General features: G+C 41.5%; 1 protein-coding gene across 2 annotated transcripts in view; it reads left to right on the top strand.

The window, feature by feature from the left end:
* LOC122664148 (serine/arginine-rich splicing factor SR34A-like) overlaps positions 1-20,960 on the top strand; it is a 32,859-nt gene extending 11,899 nt beyond the window's left edge. Inside the window, exons 7-14 of one of the 2 annotated variants that reach the window (XM_043859850.1) lie at positions 14,547-14,593; positions 14,685-14,742; positions 14,976-15,025; positions 15,115-15,171; positions 18,418-18,497; positions 18,585-18,656; positions 18,784-18,820; positions 20,786-20,960. In XM_043859850.1, the coding sequence (XP_043715785.1) occupies positions 14,547-14,593; positions 14,685-14,742; positions 14,976-15,025; positions 15,115-15,171; positions 18,418-18,497; positions 18,585-18,656; positions 18,784-18,820; positions 20,786-20,806 (422 nt within the window). In that variant the 3' untranslated portion in view covers positions 20,807-20,960. Of the gene's footprint in view, positions 1-14,546; positions 14,594-14,684; positions 14,743-14,975; positions 15,026-15,114; positions 15,172-18,417; positions 18,498-18,584; positions 18,657-18,777; positions 18,821-20,785 lie in introns of both variants that reach the window. The other variant, XM_043859849.1, reaches the window with a different exon arrangement.
* Positions 20,961-22,633: the final 1,673 nt, after the last annotated feature.

Here is a 22,633-nt window from a genome sequence, read left to right as displayed (position 1 = left end):
TTCTACATGTTGCGACTCCGCTGAAGGGCTGACCATGCCACGCTCCTATATCTTTGCCAATAAGACTCGATGAAAGATAGTGGCTATAGGTGTGGGTCCTCGCATGGCAAACACTTCTTAGATATCATAAATGCTGTGGGAGAATCGACTTATGCATCCACTGCATAAGGCAGGTAAGTAAATTGTGTTTTATGTTTACTAATTCATAGTATTATATTTACTAATTACCTATGCATTTGACAATACCTCTATTCTATATGTCATATTTCAAGATACTACTTCAACCACTAAGTATCAATATAACAATAGGCTTGGGTTGGAAACTCAGCTTATTGATCTTTGTGAAACAAGTAGTGAAGAAGTTGGAGCCGGATGGTGACTACAAGCAATTTGCAACATGATGAGTGAGTTCATTTGGAAACTCAACTTATCGATGCTTTCAAATAAGTAGTGAAGAAGTACTTACTAATTTTCCACATGGGTATAGATCAAGGTATTTAGGGATGCATTGGGAAGTTTTGGAGCGAGGGCTGCGTCTGAGGCGGAGCACGTGGTGATCTTGGTAATTCTTTTAAGTTTTAAATTACATATGTATTGAAATTTGAAAGTTGAAAGTTGAAACAACATTGACATGTCTTTTTTTGTAAACTTGTAATGCGGTTTGAATGGTGGGTGTTGTATGGGGAATCGGTGAAAACTTAAGAAGAATAGCGATTAAAGTCCTTGCCCCAACATGTTGCATGGTTGTGAGAGGCTGGAGTACCGCTGCGCTCATCACATCGAGTAGCAGATTGGGAGTCTCAACGTTTATCGGCGTGGTGTATGTGCGCTCTGACTTGAGGCTGAAAGCTCGCTCACATCTGTACATGGGACATGAGGACGAGGAAGGGCGCCATTGATCTAGGCGACATCTTCAAGTTGACTCAGGACGATGAGGACCCTTGTGGATTGGGTGAGGGATAGAGGTGAGCCGGTGTTGGATGAGGAGGGAGGAGTAGGCAGACCCCCCGATACCCGAGTTGGGCGTGTGGACGAGTTATGGGGACGAGGTCGTACATGCAGGCCACCCATACCATTCCGGACCTGTGGCAATGTTGGCGTGATGAAGACCTGGTCTAAGTCCTCGAATGTGATGATGGGTGATGGGTCGGTGGTGGTGATGGGTTTGTGTGGTGATGTTGGTGGTGGTGTCGGGAAGATATGACGGCGTGCGGGCGTTTGTGTAGGCCAGGGGCCCGGGATTGGCGCTGTAGACCCACTCGATTCACCTGGAGAGACACAGGGTCGCCCCGTACGGACCACGGAGCACGTGCCCCCGCACCCCCCCCCTCGAGAGGCCCCCTCATCCGAGGTAGGGTCGGCAAACACGACACTCGATCAATGGACATGTACCTTCTGCCCGTGGTGTTGGTATGGGGATAGGGAGGGGAGGACCGGCGGACATTAGCGTGCCCCATCTTTTAGCGCCATGCCACTCCATTGGCATCGGATTATGGTGCATCCGCAACCTTACGGTGGATATGGAGATGGATCATCATCATATGGGCGATTTAGTGGGGTAGGGGACTATGACTACCGATCCCCAGTCCCAGGACATCTTGGATCATCTTTTGTAGATAACATCTTTGCATACCCTAGCGGACCTAGATACCAACCTCACCCGGCCATACATGCGGCCAATGCCATCGCCTCTTGCGGCGCGCAACATCATATCACAGATGGATCATCTTCTTCACGGATTTGGATCGATTGGTAACCCTAGTTTATATCCTAGGATAGGTTACCTCTGATTGATGATGATTCCATTTACGTGACACTTCTGGATGACTACACTCGTTTCTTCTCAGATTCTATACCGTGGTCCACGTATGTCATTGAACAGAAGCGATGGACGTCGACTCCGGCCGAGGCATGAGTGGGATTGATCCAGGGAGGCACGGCCAACTACTATTAGCAGTTTAGCGCTTGTAATTTGTAACTTAAGTTGTGATTTCATTAATCTATGTGTATTTAACTATTTATACATTAAGGTCGGCGATCGTATGTCAATCAGGGTGCAAGCCCAAAACACCAATTTGAATTCACATTTTTACAATTTTATGGTTTAAATGTGTTTATTAAGCTTAAATAAGGTGTCCACGGTTTCGTGCCTAAATATGGCCAAATACCCCGAGATGGACCCCCAAATATTGCGAGAAAAATGCAATATTTCGGAATATTCGCGATATCTCGGATATTTCGGATATCTCGGTAGGCCTCGAGATACCGATATATCGCGAGATATAGTACTATGGTTGCACACAAGACAAGTCTTCACATGCTCGCGTCGCTTGCCTGGATGTCCAAACCACTTTCGTGTCGTGGTAGGGATGTCAATTGGTCGGGTTGGGCCGGCCTGCCTAAACCCGACCCCGACCCCGACTCCGACTCGACTGACCCTGGCAGGCCAAGAAACCCTTAACCCCGACCCGACCCTACCAGGGTTTTTCTCTAGTCCGACCCGACCTGACCCTGATAGGGTCGGGCAGGGTCGGGTCGGCCCTGATTGACCCTGTTTTAACCCTGTCTTGACCCTGATTGATATCTCGTTCGGGCAGGTCGGTCGGCCCCGATTGACCTGTCTTGACCTGTTTTAACCTGTCTTGACTCTGATTGATATATATCAAAGAATATATCTAAAAAAACCTGAAAAATTCTATAAAGAATAAGAATAAGTTGGGAAGGAGAGAGAGGGAGAGAGGGACTTGTAAATTTAACTAAAAATAATTCACAAACATCTATAAAAATCCATAAATAAAAATATTGCCATAAACATCCATAAATAAAAATATTCTCACAAACATCCATAAATAAAATACTTCCACAAACATCATAAAAATACTACCATAATCATGCATAATAATCTACCACAAATATCCCTATAAATACTGCCACAAACATCCATAAAAATACTACTGCTACAATCATCCATGAATAAAAATACTGCCACAATCAACCATCAATCATAGCAACATCCATAATCCATCTCCATGATATGCTTGAATCTGGGATTCCTGGAAAAAAAAAATGCCCAAAATGAGGGAAAAACTCTATTAATACAAGCAGATGTCAAAGAAAATATTAGCTAATAAGAACTATTGTTTGGATACAAGTCCTTACCAGTTCACGCCAAATAAGTATGCATTATCATCAAGTCAAAGTTATAGTTGCATCACCACAATCATTGTTAGTAGCTTTAAAAAAACACATTTAACAAATGAACAAATCAATAAACTTAATCATCATTCATAATGTTATTATTATTATTGTAATTAAATGATATAAGGGAATTTAAAAGGTTGTTACCTGTTTCGATCTTCTCAAGATCAATTAAGTTTTCTTCAACATCAACTGAAACCGATGCCTGTCATAGCCAATCTTGTGTGCATACCAATGCCTCTACCATCTTAGGTGTCAAAAAGCTACGGAATTGGTCTAAAATCCTACCACCGGTGCTAAAAGCATACTCTGAAGCAACACTTGAGATAGGAATCGCCAAAACATCCCTTGCCATCCTACTTAGAACCACAAATCTTGTATTATTGACCTTCCACCAATTCAAGATGTCAAAAGAATTGAGTTCATCCTCCTCCTCAATACCTTCCAACAAATATTTGTCTAAGTCAGATGTCACATGGAAACGCTCCTCCTCTTCTAATGCATTATGAAAACCCCTTTCTGAAAATTCACTGTCATCATCATCTATTGATGAACCATCAAAAGAGGTTGTAGATGAATCAACTCTCACTGTACTACTTGTCGACCCCTGCATTTGGTAATGTCTCAAGAGACGATCCATGACATTTTTAATCCTCTCAATTTTCTCTTCCACCTCATGTTGAGAATATAATTTTGAATAGCAATATTTCACATATCTCAACTTAAATCGTGGATCAAGAACACGAGCAACAACCAACATAATATTCATTTTGTCAGTGCCACTACCACCCTAATATTTGTCAAATTTTTCTTTCATTGCCAATGACATATTCCGAATCATGTCATCTTCACTTCTTGACCACTTGTTCAACTGTGATTCAATTACACTAATCTCTTTGAAGTAAAGATTTGAAGTAGTAAAAAGAGACCCAGACAATCTTGTAGTTGCATTGTAAAAAAACTCCAACATCTTGCATAAAACTTTAGCTCTCTCCCAATCTTGAGTAGTTGGGACCCCATCCTTGCACTCCATAGTAAAGTTTGGGTCTCTATCTTCTACATATTCAAAAGCTTTTTGAAACTCCAAAGCAGTTTGCAACATAAGATATGTAGAGTTCCAACGAGTAGAAACATCTAAACTCAAAACTTTCTTACACTCAATCTTTTCTTGCTCACAACAAAATCTAAACTGTTGTGACCTTGATGGTGAACTCCTTACATACTTCACTACAGAACGAACTTTACTTACAACATCTCCACAATCCTCAAGGCCTTTCTTGACAATCAAATTCAAAATATGGGGCAGCACATCTCATATGAAAAAACTCACCACCCAACAATAACCCATTTTTCTTATTAAATCTTCTCTTTAAATTTTGAATTGCAACATCATTACTGCTTGCATTGTCCACAGTAATACTACACAGTTTATCCAACCCCCAATCAATCAAACACAGCTCAAGGGCATTACTAATTGCTTCACCAGTATGTGGTGATGGGACTACGCAAAAGTTAATGATTTTCTTTTGCAATTTCCAATTTCGGTCAATGTAATGTGCTGTGAGGTACAAATAACCAAGATTTTGGATAGAAGTCCGCATATCTGTGGTGAGGGACACCCGTTGAGCAGTTCTCTTAAACAAATCTTGCGACTTCTTTTTCTCCCCCAGATACAATTGCAAGCAATCTTGTGCCACAGTGTTACGGGTCAAAGTATTAAACCTAGGCTGTAAAGCCTTACAAAAATCTCTAAATCCGTCCCGCTCTACAAATATAAATGACAATTCATTCATAATAATCATGCGAGCAAGCGCCTTTCTACACAATTCATAATCAAATTTCCAAGCTAAGATACTAGTGATTGTACTCTTTCCATCACTCGTGTTAACTTTAAAATCCAAAAGTTTTTGCTTCTTATTTTTTTCACTACTTGGACACAGAAGACATCTATCCAAATGTCGTTTTAGTGAACTAGTACTATGTTCACTTGCACAACCAAATTCCTTGTGGCAATACTTGCATGTACACTTAGTAGCTTTTGAACCACTGGGAGGTATAACTTTAGTGAAGTGATTCCAAACACTAGATGACCCTATAGTGAGGAGATTAGAAGATACCTCAGAAGCATTAGAGTTTGGTTGTGCCTTTGTAGAGCTTGTCACAGGATCCTTAGAGCTTGATTCAACTGGATTTGAATTTGGATGATTTGAACTTGAGTTTGGCTGCCTTGGATTTGAGTTTTCCTCCATTGAGATCTGTACAAATTCAAAAATCCAGACATGTGTAAGATCTTTGAAACAATAAGTTGAAGAAAATAGTGAAGAAGAAGGAGACTTGCTCTATATGATTGATACATGGTGTGAGTGATGAGCTCCCACTCAGATTGATACATTAATGAAGAAGAAGGAGACTTGCTCTATATGTAGATCTGATCTGAAAGCACCACTCTTTCACACCCATTATAAGAACCCTTCCCTCTCCACAAAAAACCATCTTATCACACCCTTATCCACTCTCTCTGTCCCTCCCTTCTCAAGCTAGTTCATCTAACACCGGCTAACTTTAGAAAAAAAAATTACTAAAATGAAACAAGAAACAAACTAGTCACTACCCAATACCCATTCATTTAAATTCTTTCCATGGTTTTTTCATTTTCACAGTACGGTATGGGGAAAAAATAATAAATTTGGAGTCAATATTAGCTGCACTGACAAAAAAAGTAGTATTCTTTGTTATTACCTCTTGTATCCTTGTCTCTAAATTTGAGGGTTTGAGAGAAACAGGAACCTCATAGGGAAATGAACTGTTGTTGTATGAAGCAGACATCCTTTGACATCCAATAGAAAATAAGGGACTTTTTTTATATATATAAAATTGTTAACAAATGCTCAATCCCTCAAAACTTGCCTAGGCAGCCAAACCCAATAGACCCACGTTTAGATTTATTGTATAATTTATGATATGTGGTTCAGAACTGTGTAGAGAATCTTAGAAACCCAAGAACCTTGAATTTGAATGAACCAACACCCAAGCACCCAGGTGGCCAGATTTCATTTTCAAGAATTGTTTTTTTAACTCTTTTTTCTGTGTTTCTTAGTTTATGATACTCCAACTCAAATCTAACTCTCTTCTCTCCTATCCCAGTTCCCAACATTATTTTTCCTTTTAAAGAATCGCCCATAAAAGAAGGGTCAGAAGACGACTCCTTAACTTATCAAGCCAGAAGGACTGAAACTAACGTAAAAAGGATCTTTGTTTGTTACTAGTTAGGTTTATCTATAACCAATGGGGCCATGTCTCTCATGCGAGAAAGAAACAAGAAGAACAAGAAAACAGGGAACGATCTCTTACGTAAAAAGGATCTTTGTTTGTTGATACTAAGGTTCGTTTTGTGATACTAATATTAGTTATCTTCTCACGGATTAGATATCCATTGATTTCAATATTAGTTATCTTCTTTTCTTTTTTGGATTGCTTTCTTTTTGTTTCGAGTACAACTTGAATATATCAAATCAATTTCTCTATACCTAGCTATTTTTTTTACTTACTTGACCTAGGAAGATGATTTAAAATGTTTTTTTCTCGAATTTTTCTTGAAGAAATGGTAGTCTCCCTCTCTCCCTCTCCCCTCGCGTGGCCTTTGTTTCCCTCGACGAGAACACCACCAAACTTTTTATACCAACTAGACTTTCTTATTATGATATGATCGGTCAACACAGTAGCAGGGCTGCAGGGAACCCCTGACTCCAGAATCCAAAAGCTTGATCTTTCATAGTGTAGTCCTTCTTATGTGAGATTAAAGTCCCTTGTTCCTGACTATTAAACTTCACTTACTGCATCGATTAACCATCTGATCTACTTCTCTACGCTATTAATTATATTTTAAAACCAAAGGGCCAATAGGGAAAATCTGCAAAGTGGAAAGTGGGTGGGTGGCTATGATCATCTTTCCAGTTCTAATCTAGGCCGGCATGGGGCATGTCACAGTAGAGAACCCCATCAAAATGATAATTATATTTCAAAGAGCCGAAAAATCTCTGAATTCTGAAGCTTGAAGCTGCCCATTTCATTCTTTATTATTTGCTTCAATTCTCATTCCCTTTAAAACCAGTCTCATTCTAAGCACACAAGACTACAAGAGTTGAGAAGTAAAGAAAGAGAGAGAGAGGGGTTCCCCAGAAGAGCCTCTCTCCTCTCGTTCTCTCTCTCTTAGCTAAAGTTTTCCGCCGAACAGAGACAAAAGCGGTTGGATTGGACTCCATTTCCTTTTCATTTCTTACACCTGTCGCCATGATTTCATTAGAGATAAGTAGTTTGTTTCGGAATCCACGTCTACAACGAGCTGTGGGGGCATTGCATCCGACGATTGCAGGAACGATTCAGAAGCGTTGGTTCTTAAAATAATAAAATAGTTGCTATTGCCGCAATTCTTATGGCTGGTGTTGTAGCAAGATAAGTAGATCACAGATTCACAGAGAACATGCATTCAAACTTCAAAGATTTAAAAAACAATAAACACAGACGCTGATCAAGAGAGATGCATTTCAGATCTGAGTCCACGCATACTAGCAGCAGTGTTGCGAGGATGGGGAAAGACCCAAATAAAAATGAAGTGATGAACATTAGAACATACCTTGATGCGAATCTGGGAAGGAGGAACCGAGGAAGAAGAAGGCTGCTAGTCGTCGTAGACTCGTAGTCGAGCGGCGGCTTTCTCAGTTTCTCGTGGATGAAGAAGAAGAACGAAGGCTGAAATTGTGAAAACTGAAAGCAAAAAGGGAATATGGCCATATGGGATTAGGGTTATTATCACTCTTATGGGTATTTTGGTATTTTCAGCCATATAAATGCTTATAAAGAATTCAGGGTCGGGTCCGGGCCGGGCCGGGCTAGGCCCGCCGCCTTGAGCCCGACCCGACCCAACCATGCCAGGGTCAGCCAAAATCTCAACCCTGACACGCCCTTCGGGCTGGCAGATTAGGGTCGGGTTCGGGCCGGGCTCATGGCGGGTTCGGGCCAGCCGGGTATTATTGACACCCCTAGTCGTGGCATTCTTGGATGAGATTTCTCCTCAAGTTGTTCCACTTAGGAACATATAGTCTTCTCTTCTTGGCATAGAGCAAGCCATCTTGCTCCCAAAACCTCCATGTCTTGCCCTCTTTTGCAAGGGCAAGTAAGCTCTTAGCCACCGGGTCGTGTTGTAGGCCTTCCTTGATCAAGCCCATGAGTTCTCCCTCTGGTTGGCTAAGGGAAGCCAACTCCGCCTTTCTACTTAGTGCATCGGCCACCTCATTGGCCTTGCCCGGCTTGTACTCGAAGACGAAGTCAAATTCCTCCAAGAAGTCTTGCCATCTAGCTCGCTTGGGACTTAGCTTCTTTTGTGTCTGAAAGTAGCTAGTGGCAACATTGTCAGTCTTCACCACGAACCTCGAACCCAATAGGTAGTGTCGCCATGTCCTTAGGCAATGCACCATTGTTGTCATCTCTTTCTCATGGATGGTGTAGCGCCGCTCCGTGTCATTGAGCTTGCGGCTCTCATATGTGATGGGGTGCCTTTCTTGCATCAACATCCCACCAATAGCAAAGTCAGATGCATTCGTGTGCACCTCGAATGGCTTGCCATAGTCTGGTAAGGCAAACACTGGTTCCTCCATGACGGCCTTCTTCAGATCATCAAAGGCGTCTTGGCATGAGTTTGACCTCAGTGACCTTTGTAGGTGCCTCCCACTCCTGTATAGCCTTCACCTTGCCCTCATCCATCCTCAGTGTTCCACCCCCAATCTTATGCCCTAGGAGCATTACCTCCTCTTGGGCAAAAGAGCATTTCTCCTTCTTCACATAAAGTTGATTGTCTTTAAGCACCTTAAGAACAACCTTCAGATGCTGTACATGCTCCTCCAAGGTGTTGCTATAGACGACAATGTCGTCCAAGTACACCACCACGAACTTATCCAAATAAGGGTGGAAGACCTTGTTCATCAATGTGCAAAATGTGGCTGGTGCATTGGTGAGGCCAAAGGGCATGACCAAGAACTCATATGAGCCATACCGTGTCACACATGTGGTCTTGGCCTCATCTCCCTCGGCAATGCGGACTTGGTAGTAGCCTGACCGCAAATCCAGCTTAATGAAGTACCTTGCCCCACCAAGTCTATCAAATAGATCAACTATCAAAGGAATGGGATATTTGTTCTTGATGGTTACCTTATTCAGCGCCCGATAGTCGATGCATAGTCGAAGTGACCCATCATGCTTCCGCTGGAACAAGACTGGGGCACCATATGGAGCTTTGGATGGGCGGATGAATCCAGCATCAGGTAAATCCTTCAATTGCTTCCTTAGCTCCTCTAACTCTGGCGGCGACATTCGATAAGGTGCCATGGCTGGTGGCTTGGCATCGGGCTCCAACTCGATCACATGATCCCCCTCCCTCCTAGGTGGAAGTCTCTTTGGCAGCTTTGGTGGCATGACATACTTGAACTCCTCAAGGACCTTCTCGACTGGCTTGGGTAGCACCTCCGTAGGGCTGTTCTCCTTCTCTTTGAGCAACGCCACAAGGTAGGTGTCTTCACCCTTCTTGACCCCTTTCTCCAACTGCATGGCTGAAAGTAACTTGGGGCCTTCCTTGGTCCTTGGCACCGTTGGGACCATGCATGGTGCACCTTCCTCCATGATGCACACTGTGCTGATAAATGGCATGGGTATAGCCTTAACCCTTCTTAAGAACTCCATGCCAGGTACTACTTGAAAATCATCCATAGGCACCACCGACAAGTCTACAGTGCCTTTCCACGTCCCGATGCTTATCTCGACCCCTTGAGCAACACCTTCTATGGGACGAGCTTGGGAGTTAACTGCCTTGAGCCATCCTCCCTCCTTGGACACCCTTAGTCCAAGCTTCTTTGCCTCCTCCGTCGAGACAAAGTTGTGTATGGCGCCTGTGTCGACCATAGCACACGAGGGCTTCCCGTTGATGTGCACCTCCACATACATCAGCCCCTTTTGAGAGGTAGTGGCCTTGACCTCCATCGCCTTGGCCTTGATGGCACCCAGTTGCTATAGGGACCCCATATGTGCTTCATTTTCACCCTTCTCAAGTAGGGCATTGAGAGCCTTCCTCTTGGGGCAATCCCTAGCCCAGTGTGGCCCGTTGCACAAGAAGCACTTGTCCTTCTTGTCATACTTGGCTTTACCCTCCTTGCTTGCAGGGGTCTTGCTACTTCCTTCTTTCGGAGGCTATTTCTTGGGACCCTTCTCTCCCCCACCATTTCCTCCATGGCTGCCTTCCTTGGCCTTAGTGTTGTCTTCCTTCCTAAACTCCGCCAATGACTCCGCGCTGCTATGGCCGATGCAAGATCTTGCATGCCTCGGCGTTGTAGTTCTTGTGCGGCCCAGCCTTGGGGGCCATCCATGAAGTTGAAGAGAAATTTTTCATCAGTCATACTAGGGACCTCAAGCATGAATGTTGAGAATTCCTTGACATAGTCCCTAATAGATCCTGTGTGCTTGAGCCTTTTGAGGCTCTTTTTAGCCAAGAAAGCAGCATTTTCTGGGTAAAATTGTTTCTTCAGTTCTTTCTTGAACTCATCCCATGTGTCTATGGTGCACGTACCTCTTTCAATATCAACATGCCTCTTACGCCACCATAGAGTTGCAGTGTCAGTGAGGTAGAGTGTCGCGGTCCGCACCTTTGCTGCCTCGTCCTCGAGTGCCATCGCCTCGAAGTACCTCTCCATGTGCCACACGAAGTTGTTGACTTCCCGAGCATCTCTCTTCCCATCAGATGCCTTGGGTTTTGGTGCCTCCACCCTAGGCACCTCACGCGAGGTAGTGGCTCCCCCGGCCGCTGCCCTCCTACACATAGCCCAATCCTCTTGCACCTCATCGATGCGAGCATTCATCTTGGCCAATGCTTCCCACACCTGAACCTTGAAGGTGGCAATCTCCTCTTGTTGGGCGTGCATTATGGTGTTAAGAGTGCTTTGTAAGGACTCCTTGAGCTCCCCCATCTGGCTCACTAGCTCCTCCTTGAGCTCCACGATGTGGCCCTCGAGCTCTTCCCCACTTTGCCCCACAACATCGAGGTGTTCCTTCACCTGGGCTGTTGCTAGCTCCTCCCGAGCTAGGCGTGACTCCACAGTAGCACCAACATCGACAGACTTGCTCTTGCCTTTTCGCTTCTCCTTGTTGGGATTGGCCTCCCTTCCACGGGCTTGCTCATCCACCACCATGTCTAGCACTTTCGAGTTGTTAGGCATGATGTCGATTCCACAAGTATGCTCCCTCGCAACCGAAGCTCTTATACCACAACTGTCACGGCCTTAGACCTTACTAAGCAACCGCACTGGCACTTAGCACTCACACTAGCACTAAGTCAGCCTTTCACCAACTCTAGCAAGGGACTTGAGAAGAGAACTTAGAGAACACAAGAGAGAGTTTGGAAGAATGAACTTGTATTGCTCAATAGCTCTGAGTACAAGGCTTGAATGCTCACTTGCTTGGTGCCTTGGCCAAATGAGACCACCTCTATTTATAGGCACCCCAACCTACAATGAATGGTTAGGATTTGTGCAAGTGTCCTCCATCCAACGGTGGAGAACTCTTTAGAAAAGAGTCTAGAATATTCTTAGATATTTACAAGAGTTCTCTAGAAGCTTGCTAGAACTTTCCTAGCTTCCAGAGGTTCTAGAAGGCTTCTTGAATGAGTTTACCCGCTTCCAAGTATGGAGAGTTCTAGACCTTGGTTCTTCCTTGGCCCAAGGTCCATGTCAATGGGCCTTGCAAGTCTTGGCCTTAGGCCATAATTAGGCGGGCTGTGACAATACGCAGACTAGGAAACTAAAATAATGAAAAAAACTGACTAAAACCAAGACTCTTAACTAAACTAATGAAGTAAATCCCGTTTTCCTACTTTCTACCCATATTTGAGGCTCATTAAATTGTCCCATTACAAAATAAAACCATGGGATCAAAAGCCCAACAATACATAACCCAACCCAAAGCTTATTTTCAATAACATAAGCCCTTTAGGTGACTTATCTGCATCAGGACTAGGGAAGTAACATACCGAAAGATGGGTTCAAATTATTGGTTGGATGTAAGCGAAAAACACCATGGAAGTTGCTGCAAGAAAATAAGCAGAACCAAAAGGTGCCACGAGGTGAAATGTTGCCTTCCAGTCACCACAGGAACTTTAAAGAGCATTCAAAATTAAGTAATCACCTTCACAGTAGCCTCGGTACTACACAATAACACTCAGTTGCAGAGAAGAACAAAATAGACACTAAAGTGAAAAGATGGAGGAGAAGAAAAAGGAAGGGGGGGGGGAAGGATATGACCAAGGCCTCCCACCTATGGCTTTGGTCAGTCTCGCACTAACCTAGGTATCACATGTATTCACTGTTTCTCACAGCCATGGCTCAAAAACTAACTCATATACATCATCAAAATTGTGGAGGAGGTGATGTGGAATCCAGGTCAAAATACCTTGCTGGGTTTGCTATGAGTCCACCCGATTCAACAAAAGTCCAAGCGCTAGAAGAGAATGGCAAATTTGTAACAAATCAGAATTTTTGAGGGGCAACTTGGTAGTTAAATAGGGGATTGGACAAGGTTATTGATCATGGGAAGACTACACAATAACAAAAAATAAAGGACAAAGTAGAATTAAAATAAAACGTAAGGATACTAATGGGAAGAAGGAATAAAAGTGGAGGATAAAATTGGAAACTGAGGAAATAAAGTTAAGTAGACTATTGTGGGGGAGGGGAAATTATCTTCTTCAACGAACAGAAGGATAAGACAAAACTAATTATGAAGGACGAAATCGAGTTAAGAGAGAAGAGGAAGCTATTGAAAGAAAAATAAAATGATAAAGGAAAGCAATCAGAAATTATGGGGGAATGGGGATCACTTTCAACCTTACGACACCAGAGAACCAGCGGAAACCAGAACTGTTGTGGTAAGGATATCTCCCTCTAGAGAGGGCTTGAGATTTGAGAGGCAGGGTCGCAACTCAAGGTCCTATTGATTCTGCACAAGCAACACCCAAGATGGAGATAAAAAGGTGAGTAGCTTGCTTGTTGGTTCAATTTCTTCCAACTGGGGAGGTCTTGGAAGATGAAACTCAAGGGTTTGGGATGCCTATAGGTAGGAAACTTATACCCAGATTCTTCGGGAGAAAGGAGCAGAGATGAGGGAGATCGACGCACGTACGGGATGGGCTGTCAGTAGTTTCAAACAGAACTGGGAAGAAAATAAAGAAGGAAGAAGGAAACTCAACCCAAACTCAACTATAAATCTAATCTCCTACCTAACTCTAGTAAGGATAACATATCATTCATGATACCAAGTCTGTAACGTCCCCAGATTCCCAGACCTAGTGGGGCCCATGACACTGGATCTGGCTGAGTCCGCACATGGAGCTTAACATATCATTCATCCATAATCCATAATGATTTCATGATTAACATAGGAGCTTGTAGCTCAAAACCTATAGATGAATGTTTTTGAATTTCATGGCTCCAATGTTAATCATGAATCATTATGGATTGTGGATGAATGATATGTTAAGTTCACTGTATGGACTCAGCCAGATCCAGTATCATGGGCCCGACTAGGTCTGGGAATCTGGGGGCGTTACAGACTTGGTGTGATTGAGATTGAGATTGAGATTGATTTTCTATTCTGAAATTTCATCCTGATACAAGCTATTTAAAAGAAGAAAAAACCCAACTGACAAAGGAAACCTATTTAACTAGGAAACAAGCTCAAATAACAAAACTGGAAAATAAATCTAATCTCCTACGTAACCTACCCAATTATGGATAACATTATTTTCCCAATACTAATAAATAAATTTCTATAATTGGGTTCCCAAACGGGTTCAGGACGATCCATGGAAGCGCTCCTGCATCAGGACTCTATAATGGCTATTGCCAATCACAATAAAGGAAAGAGAAATAAAAGGAAAGTCCCTTACACAAAGAAATAATGGGACTTGTACAACAAGTAACTTAAATATCTTAGCTATTAAACCAAAATAGAACTAATATCCTAAGATTACAAAGAAATAACTTAAACAAAATGTCCCCCACAATTCTAGTTTTGGGTGAACCAGAAAACACCCAGCCCAATGGGCTTGCAGATCCGTAAGCCATTAAATAGCTTAAGTGAACCATTGCCCATTTAAGTGGTGTGGGTCTGGTTCCTTAGGTTCCTAAGACTGTATTGCTTGCATAGGAACCTGTCTACATCAATCTTACTCTACCACTTGTAGGACTGTGGTTCTGGTTTACCTTTAAGTTTCCTTCGATTTTGATGATGTTTTGTCTGCATTTGCTACGCAGTTGTTGTTCGTGGACTGCCCTCTTCTGCTTCATGGCAAGATTTAAAGGTAGGAGATTTATTGTTTTATTTTCTATTTCATTTACATCAAACATTGAGTGTTTAACATAATAATCCCGCTAATGGTAATCTGATTTCAGGATCACATGCGTAAGGCTGGCGAGGTGTGTTTTGCCCAAGTTTTCCGTGATGGTGATGGTATGTTTTGTAGTCTCTATTACAGTTTGAGTTACTGATGGTTTCTATTATTTTTCATTAAAAAATCTCACTGGTCTTACATAACTGGTGAGATTTTATTTATGTCAACAGAGTGCCGACTGGTTAAAAATATGAGTGTTTTGGTTTCTTGTTCGTTTTATTTACCATCTTCTATGATTAGTGCCCTTTTAGGTTTAAATTTCAGTGTTCTCAACTGCTTGATGTGGCTTCAGGAACCATGGGTCTTGTAGACTATACTAACTCTGAAGACATGAAATATGCTGTGAGTTGTCAGAGATCACTCCCTTGTTCCCTTGATTTTTATTGCTTTTCTACTGCAGTTTGGTCACTCGTGTGTTTCTGTGCTGTCAGATTCGTAAACTTGACGACACTGAATTTAAAAACCCATTTTCAAGGGCTTATATTCGGGTAACTCTTTCTTCTATAGTGATTATGTTTATTTTATATATTCCGCTAACCCTTTTTCTATGGCAAATTTTTTGCTCATCAGCAAAGAAGAGTTGCCTGAAAGATTTTCCTTTTCAAATATTTTCCCTGTAGTATAGTTAATTTACAAAAGCCTTTGCTTTACCATTCCCTCGTTATTGTAATGACTTTCAAAATCATTGTCATTTGGCATAATTCTAGAGCTAAGCTAAAGGTTTTTGGAAAAGAAATAGGTAAAGGAAATAGAGCTTAGTCTCATTTAGCTGCTTTGTCCCTGACCTTCCTTCCATTTGATTTCTTTCTTTTTTATATTGTATTTTTTCGTGTGCAAATGCTTTGAAAGTGAAGTTCCTGTTCTGGAAGCATTGGATCATCTGATATTTTTCCATATAACGAATTATTTCTTGGATGGCCCACTTTGGAAGGCATTCATGTATTGTGGCTGCTGTGATGAGGCCCAAGTTTTGTGGATGGGTTTCCAAGTCACCTAACAATTAGGATTCAGAAATCCCTTGGCAAACCAGAATCGCAGGATAGGAATTGAAACCAGCAATTAGAAAACCAGATAACAGAATAATGACAAGCCTTATCTGAGTCAAAGTCTGGTCGAAGGTCAGATGTAGTGGGATAAACAGTCTTTCAAAGTTTTACCCAAATCTGAGAAGTTATGGAACAATCGTAATAGGGATGAAATACTTCAAATGTAATTCCAGAGCAGCAATTCGATAGCAGGAAATCAAGTGTGCAGAACAGATGCAGTTGAGGGATGAAATTGATGGATTAAAAATGAAACTGAACCTTGACAATTAACAGAAATCAAGAACCAGAAAACTTGGCCGGAATTAGAGATTTTAGGGAAATAGACGTGAAGTAGCTCTTGGAAATCGATGGCAGAATCAAATGAATCAGAACAGACTTAACAGAAATTCCGTAATAGATTCAGAAAGATATTCTGAAACAACTACAACAACAACAACAACAAACTCAGCCTTATACCTTCTTAATGGGGTCGGCTACATGGATCCAAACAAAATAAAGTAGGGAAAACTGAGGCCTAAAAAAGGATGAGAAATGAGATGAGAAATGAAAAATGGAAAATGGAAAATGCCAAATGAAAGATGGAAAATGAAAGATGAAAGTAAGAGGAAAGAAACATAGCCAGCAAATTTGGAGTATCTCTAAAGGGGTCTGCTACATGGAGTATCTCTAAAGGGGTCTTGCAATAGGATTCTAGAAGTCGATTGAAAACTGAATGTAAATCAGTGTCCAAATTTGGCAATAAAAAATCTGCAATGAACAGATCAGCAACCAACAGACCAATTTTGACAGGTCATCAGATTTTAAAATATAGAATAACTAATATCCGCAGGTTAAAAGAGTAGTGCAGAAACTGACCTGATTTGATGTGTGATATAGAGAGAGAAAATAGGAGCAGGAACAATCAGGAATCCACCACATCCACAGAAGTACACTCTCGAGTCCACAAGAGTTGACACCCAGAAATCCACTGAGTTAGCCCGAAATCCAGAGACTGATTGAGCTGAAAAGCTTCTTCTTTAAACAAATCATGGAGATGGGTAGTTGCTTTTACATACTTATATAACTAACTACAACAACAACAACAAAAAAAAATTAAGCCTTATCCCATCTAAATGGGGTCGGTTACATGAATCCTTGCACATCGAACCAAAGTAAGAGAAAAGAAGAAATGAAGACACAAGAGATAAAAGTGCGAAAAAAGAAATGAATGAGAAATGAAAGTAAGAGGAAATAGGCCTAGCCCAGCAAGTCAGGGGAATCTCAGCTATATGGGGTCGGCAACATGGATCTTTGCCCTCCAAAAGGCTCTATCCGAGGTCATACTTGGTATAAAACCCAGACTACATGTCATTCCTCACAACCTCTCCTATGGTCATTTTCGGCCTGCCTCTAGGTCTTTTAGCTCCTTCAATCACAATCAGATCACTCCTCCGTACTGGGGCATCCTCAGGCCTCCGTTAAACATTGCTATAGCACCTCAAACGACATTCTCGCAGCTTGTCATTGATCGGGGCAACTCCCAAATCAGCTCTAATACAACCATTCCTTATTAATCCTTCAAAGTCTTTCCAGACATCCATCTTAACATCCTCATCTCTAATACACACAGCTTCTCTGTATGCCACTTCTTAATTGCCCAACATTCTGCCCCATACATCATAGACGGTCGGACAACCGTCGTATAGAACTTTTAAATTTTAAAGGAATACGTCGGTCACACAGTACTCCGGTCGCACCTCTCCACTTCATCCATCCCACTGAATGAACTAAATCAAACTCTAAAAGTAAAGATAGAAAATAAAATCAGAGAAGGAAATCATCTTCATGCGTAGGCTGTGTTGGAGTTTCCAGAACTTATAAAGTAACTGAACTATAATAAAATAAAGAAGGGAGAAAGAGCGCTGCCAGGTTGCGTAGCGTACTTTAGCGCATCCCTGTGTCTATCTCTCTCTTTCCTCCTATGAAATGACATGTCTGCCCCCTATTGTGGGATGGGAGAGATAAACACAGGGAGGCACTAGAGTACACTACGCAACTGGACAGGGAACACAATCCCAATTAAGAAATTAGACTCCTAAAAACTAGCTCACGATTTGGGGATGTCTTGGTTGAACCAGAACTTGAACCATGGGTTCAGTTCAACCAGAAAACTTTTCAAACCATGATCTGCAGAACCAGAATAAGCTATGATCTTAATGCTATTGCGGAAGCTTCTCTTCCTCTTCTTTCTGGCAGCTGAGTACTGCATCACCCTTGCTCACATGTTAAGTTTCAGCCCAGAATATTTCGTCACATAGCAACACAAAGCTTTCAAAGTCTATCAATAAAAGAGTTTTTATTTGAAAGATGTTCAAAAACAGATGGGCGACATAAAAATCCACTAAGAAAAATAGTTATTTTGGAATATGGTTGAAAACAAGTAGACATCTGAAAATACAAGGGAAAATGGCAATACATGGGGGTATATGATATTTGGCTGAAATTTGACATGTGGCGAGTCTAGAGTCTAAACCAGGCCCTCTCTATCCAATGAGCTACATCACTTTCCCATGTGGCAAAATTAAGTGGATCACACAGGAAGACCTTGCTCTGTGGGCCTTGAAAAGAAAGCATTGCTTGTTTGATAAGCCCGAGACTCATTTCCTTCCCCTTCCCCTTCCTTATGTTTTGTGCCTTTAATGGGGTTAGGTGAAGAGTTATGAGGGCAGCCCATCTAGGAGTCGAAGTAGGAGTTGCAGTAAAAGCAGAAGTGTGAGAAGGGATCGGAGGTATAATGCTGTAACTGGCTGCTTTTTTATTTTTTTCTCATCCACTCCCAATCACTTGTCTTGCTAAATATCTTGTCATTTTTGCAGCAAATCTTTGGATCGATCTGTCTCGAGATCACCATCAAAATCTAGGTCCCTATCTCCTGCCAGATTGCCCAGGTATCCAATGGTTCAGTTTCTTTTTGTTTTTTGGGTGCATCTCATGCTGTTTTTGTTGTAGTACTTTATGTCATAGTTTAGTATTATCAACCTGATACAGTTCTTCTATACGAGTATGCAGGTCCAGGTCAAGGTCCAGATCTAGGTCAGGCTCACCACGCCAGGTGAAGCCCTCAATTTGAAGACTTGATGTGTGTGTGTGTTTATATCATTGGGTTTTTTGCTATATGAATTCTGTTTCGCGATTATATCATATTTGCTTTGGTATGAACCCAAAACCATCCATGTCTTTTCTCACTGCCTAACCCTAAGTCAGTTTTTGGTCTGTCCCTTGTTCTCTACCTCCTTTAAGTTGTGCTATATTACTCCTTATGGTTTCATCTAATGGCCTTCATTTTATATGCCCAAACCAACTTAAATAGCTTCACCTTATCACCTATAGGAAGTAGGAACCTCTCCTATATAACCTCTAAATCTTTTTTTTTTTCTTTTGGGGGAGGGGTGGTGGGTTGGATAAAGCCAAAATGTGTTCTTTTTATTTTTTTTTCTTCTGGATTTGACATTTACCTATCTCAATATCTTCATCTCACCCAACATCTGCTCCATAAGTGTGACTGGTCTTATAGCTGACCTACAATACTCTCATTTTAGTTTTTGTAGAATAAGTTGATCACAAACATTATCGAAGCACCTTTGGCACTTCATGCAATATGCTGTAATTTTTTGTGCAACAACATGTTCTTCAAAATCTCCTTTATTTATGATTGAGCCCAAGTGATATGGTCCAGCTAGAAGGAAACAAGTGCTAGAACCACAATTAGAAACCAAGATCGCTTGGAAGTCAGGATTAGAATATGGGCGGAACAGATAGATGATCGGAGAAATTCGATATCTCACAAACCAGTAATCTGATCAGGTCAAATTTCTGGTCTTGTATAGACTGACCACTGACCAGTAGTGTCAATCGATGTATAAATCTTGGAAATCGTAAATCAGATGATAGATAAATCCACGAATTCCAAAATTCTTATTAAAAACAGAGATCTGATTTGATTCAGATGCAAGGATTGAGGGGGGGGGGAGAGAGTATGAAAGAAGCAATAAGAGAAGAAGTAATAGAGAGATATCACCTGGTTAAGAGGTGGACCAGAACTGAGAGGAGAAGAAAAGTATGCAATCGGCCAGACTGCTCACTAGTCGCACATGTATGGCACAGCTGCAGCGACTTTAGAAACAAAAAAACTCAATTTCTATTCAAGAAATCAATTGAATTGATGGGGGGAAACATTACATATAAATACTCTCTTAAAGACCAATGTTGACCCACATAATTACTCCTAATCACAATCTTAAAAACTGAAAAAAATATATATATTCAAAAACTAAACTGGACATAAAACTACTCTGCTGCCTGCCTAAAGACCCCTACACTGACTCACACTTTACTTTAATATAGACTAAATAACTCTCTAAGCAACACCTATCGACTAGGCATGGGATCCACCTATATTCTAAATTCCATATTACAATAATACCCCCAAATACTTCCTAAAAGACGAAAATACCTTTGGACTGTTACCTTAATCAGCCCCTGTTAGAGCCACAGGTTGATGCCTATCCAACTATACGTGGGCCTTAGCTGCTGCATCACTAGGTGTTGAACATTATGACACATTCACACTGAGGTATCTCCCTATCATCAATCTGGCCTCTCAATTTTAAAATTTGATTTCATTAGAGTTAAATACCATATATTCAATTTTGCTTTGACCTACCTTAAAACAATTTGATTTTTTTTCGCCCTAAATTTTCCTCTGTAATTGTAACTTTGCCATTTATCCTTGCTTTTGTTTCGGCTTCATGGTAAAAGATTTGGCATTTATGGTGCTTTCAACCTTGTATCGAGTGTCAGATTTATACCTACGTTAGAGCAGAACCTTGTAGTTTATATTTTTTGGGCTCTTTACTTATAAAGCGGGTGGGTAATCTTAATTTTTTTGATCTCACATTCACTTGACGTTCTCTGTTATGGACTTATCGATATAATGTGGTGGTACCATCTTGTGCGTGTGATGTGCTTTTATACCTGTGTGAGAAATGCTTGTTATGAGAGTTTGTTCTCTTTCCAGGCTCGATCAGTAAGTGCTTGAACAGTACAAAGTGGGGTCAAAATGTTTCTGGTGGCTATTATGAAGGAGAGATGCAAGAAAATTACAGTGGTATCTGTGGGTCTGGTAGCAGTGGTATGAATGTGATTGCCTTCCCTCTTGACTATTATGGGAAAAAATTCAGTAGAGAATTGTCTTTTTACATTCCATAGTGGTAGGTAGAACGAGTTCAACTGTCCAAGCATGATACTTTTGTGTATGTGCTTAATACTGTCCTAAGAATTCAACGGTATTTTAGGTCTGTTTAGATACTATTTGATTTAGACAATGTTTCTAATATATTTTGGAAAGCAATTGCATCCCCTATGGGTGGGTGATTCCAACTGATAACGTCAAATCAATGGGGAGAAGAAATGGTATCTAATAGTATTTCTATAATAACAGTTTTACCTATGCCAGCCGCCTTGTATTGTCATAAACACCCCAAGATTTTCTTTTCCCTCTTTTGTTTGATGAGGTCTGGTGACCCAGTTCGCCCATGACTTAGAATAGAGTTGGCATGACCTGTTCACAGTCCACTGCTAGGCTAACTAAGAAGTATTTTTGTTTGATAATAAAGAAAAATCAATTTGGTACAGATAAGAATGCTTTCTAGAGGAGGCAAAATGAGGTAAAAGTTAGAGGGGGTAGATATATTTGGGTGGGTTTAATGGATCTTTATCCCCTATAATACCCTGCTCGTCCATTTCATCAAATTCCTCTTATTGGGGTTGGGGTTGGGGGCAGAAATGACCACCCTACCCCTGCCCAGGCGGGAACCCCCTTATTAGAGGGACTTGGGGAAATGGACCAGGTAGAGAATTGCAGGAGATAATTTTCCTGGTTTTAACACTGATCTGAATCCTGGAGATAATGCTTGAAGCTTCAAAAAAAGGGGTACCAAGTACAATGACCACACCAACAGCTGCCTAGTGCAGGTGGTGAGCTGTGGTGCGCTTCATGCCCATGTTTATTAGGAGGTCTCGAGTTCGAGTCTTCACCGATACTCAGTTTTAGTCTTGCCACATGCCCAAGCCCTTTCTTCAATCTAAGAGCTTCAGATTCCAAGTCCTTGGCGTTTCCAAAAAACCTGTAGGGTTCAAAACAACTTATCCATCTAATAGAATATAGTATGTCCACCCCCACTCTGTCTAGGACTGAGTTAGGAGATCTCGGTTTGGTAACAGTGAATCAACAACTATTCCTTTGAAACAGGTGGAGATAACTGAGCTTGTCTGTAACCTACAATTATTCCTTTAAAATAGGTGGGGATATGCCTCTTGGGCCTCGGCTTTATTGGAGGAGTTTAATTCAAAGATGTTCCAGAGGATTAAATAAAAACAAAGATTACTGATTAATAGAAGGCTGATCCTTCATCTGCTTATATTGACCACGATATATTGGCTCTTCTCCATGTAATATTAGCACTCTGAATAACAGAACTGGGAAAGAGAACGCTACCTTTGTGCATGTAGTGCGCTTTTCTATGCCCAGATAAAGGGCCTTGCAAAATGACCGCCACTCCATCGAGAATTATCGTCTTTCCATGGGAATTATCACTTTTCCATAGGGGCAGGGCGGTCATTTCGTGCACGCAAATATTCTTTCTTCTATAATTATTTTAATACTCTTGAGTAGTGCATACTAGAATATAGCTTTTCAATGATTTTTGAAACATTTATTGACCGGGTTTTTTTTGGGGTGAAATTATTGACCGGGGTTGAGTGTCGGCATGAGAAAAGTCAATTTTGTCTAAAACTCTTGACTCACTTCTTAGATAAATAGCGTGGATAACATGCCCTCCCAGTAGGGCCATGATAGACGTGGCAA

Source organism: Telopea speciosissima, chromosome 6 (assembly GCF_018873765.1).
Source record: "Telopea speciosissima isolate NSW1024214 ecotype Mountain lineage chromosome 6, Tspe_v1, whole genome shotgun sequence".
NCBI lineage: Eukaryota > Viridiplantae > Streptophyta > Magnoliopsida > Proteales > Proteaceae > Telopea > Telopea speciosissima.
The sequence above is the reverse complement of the archived record's forward strand: the minus strand, read 5'-3'. Positions and strand labels throughout refer to the sequence as shown.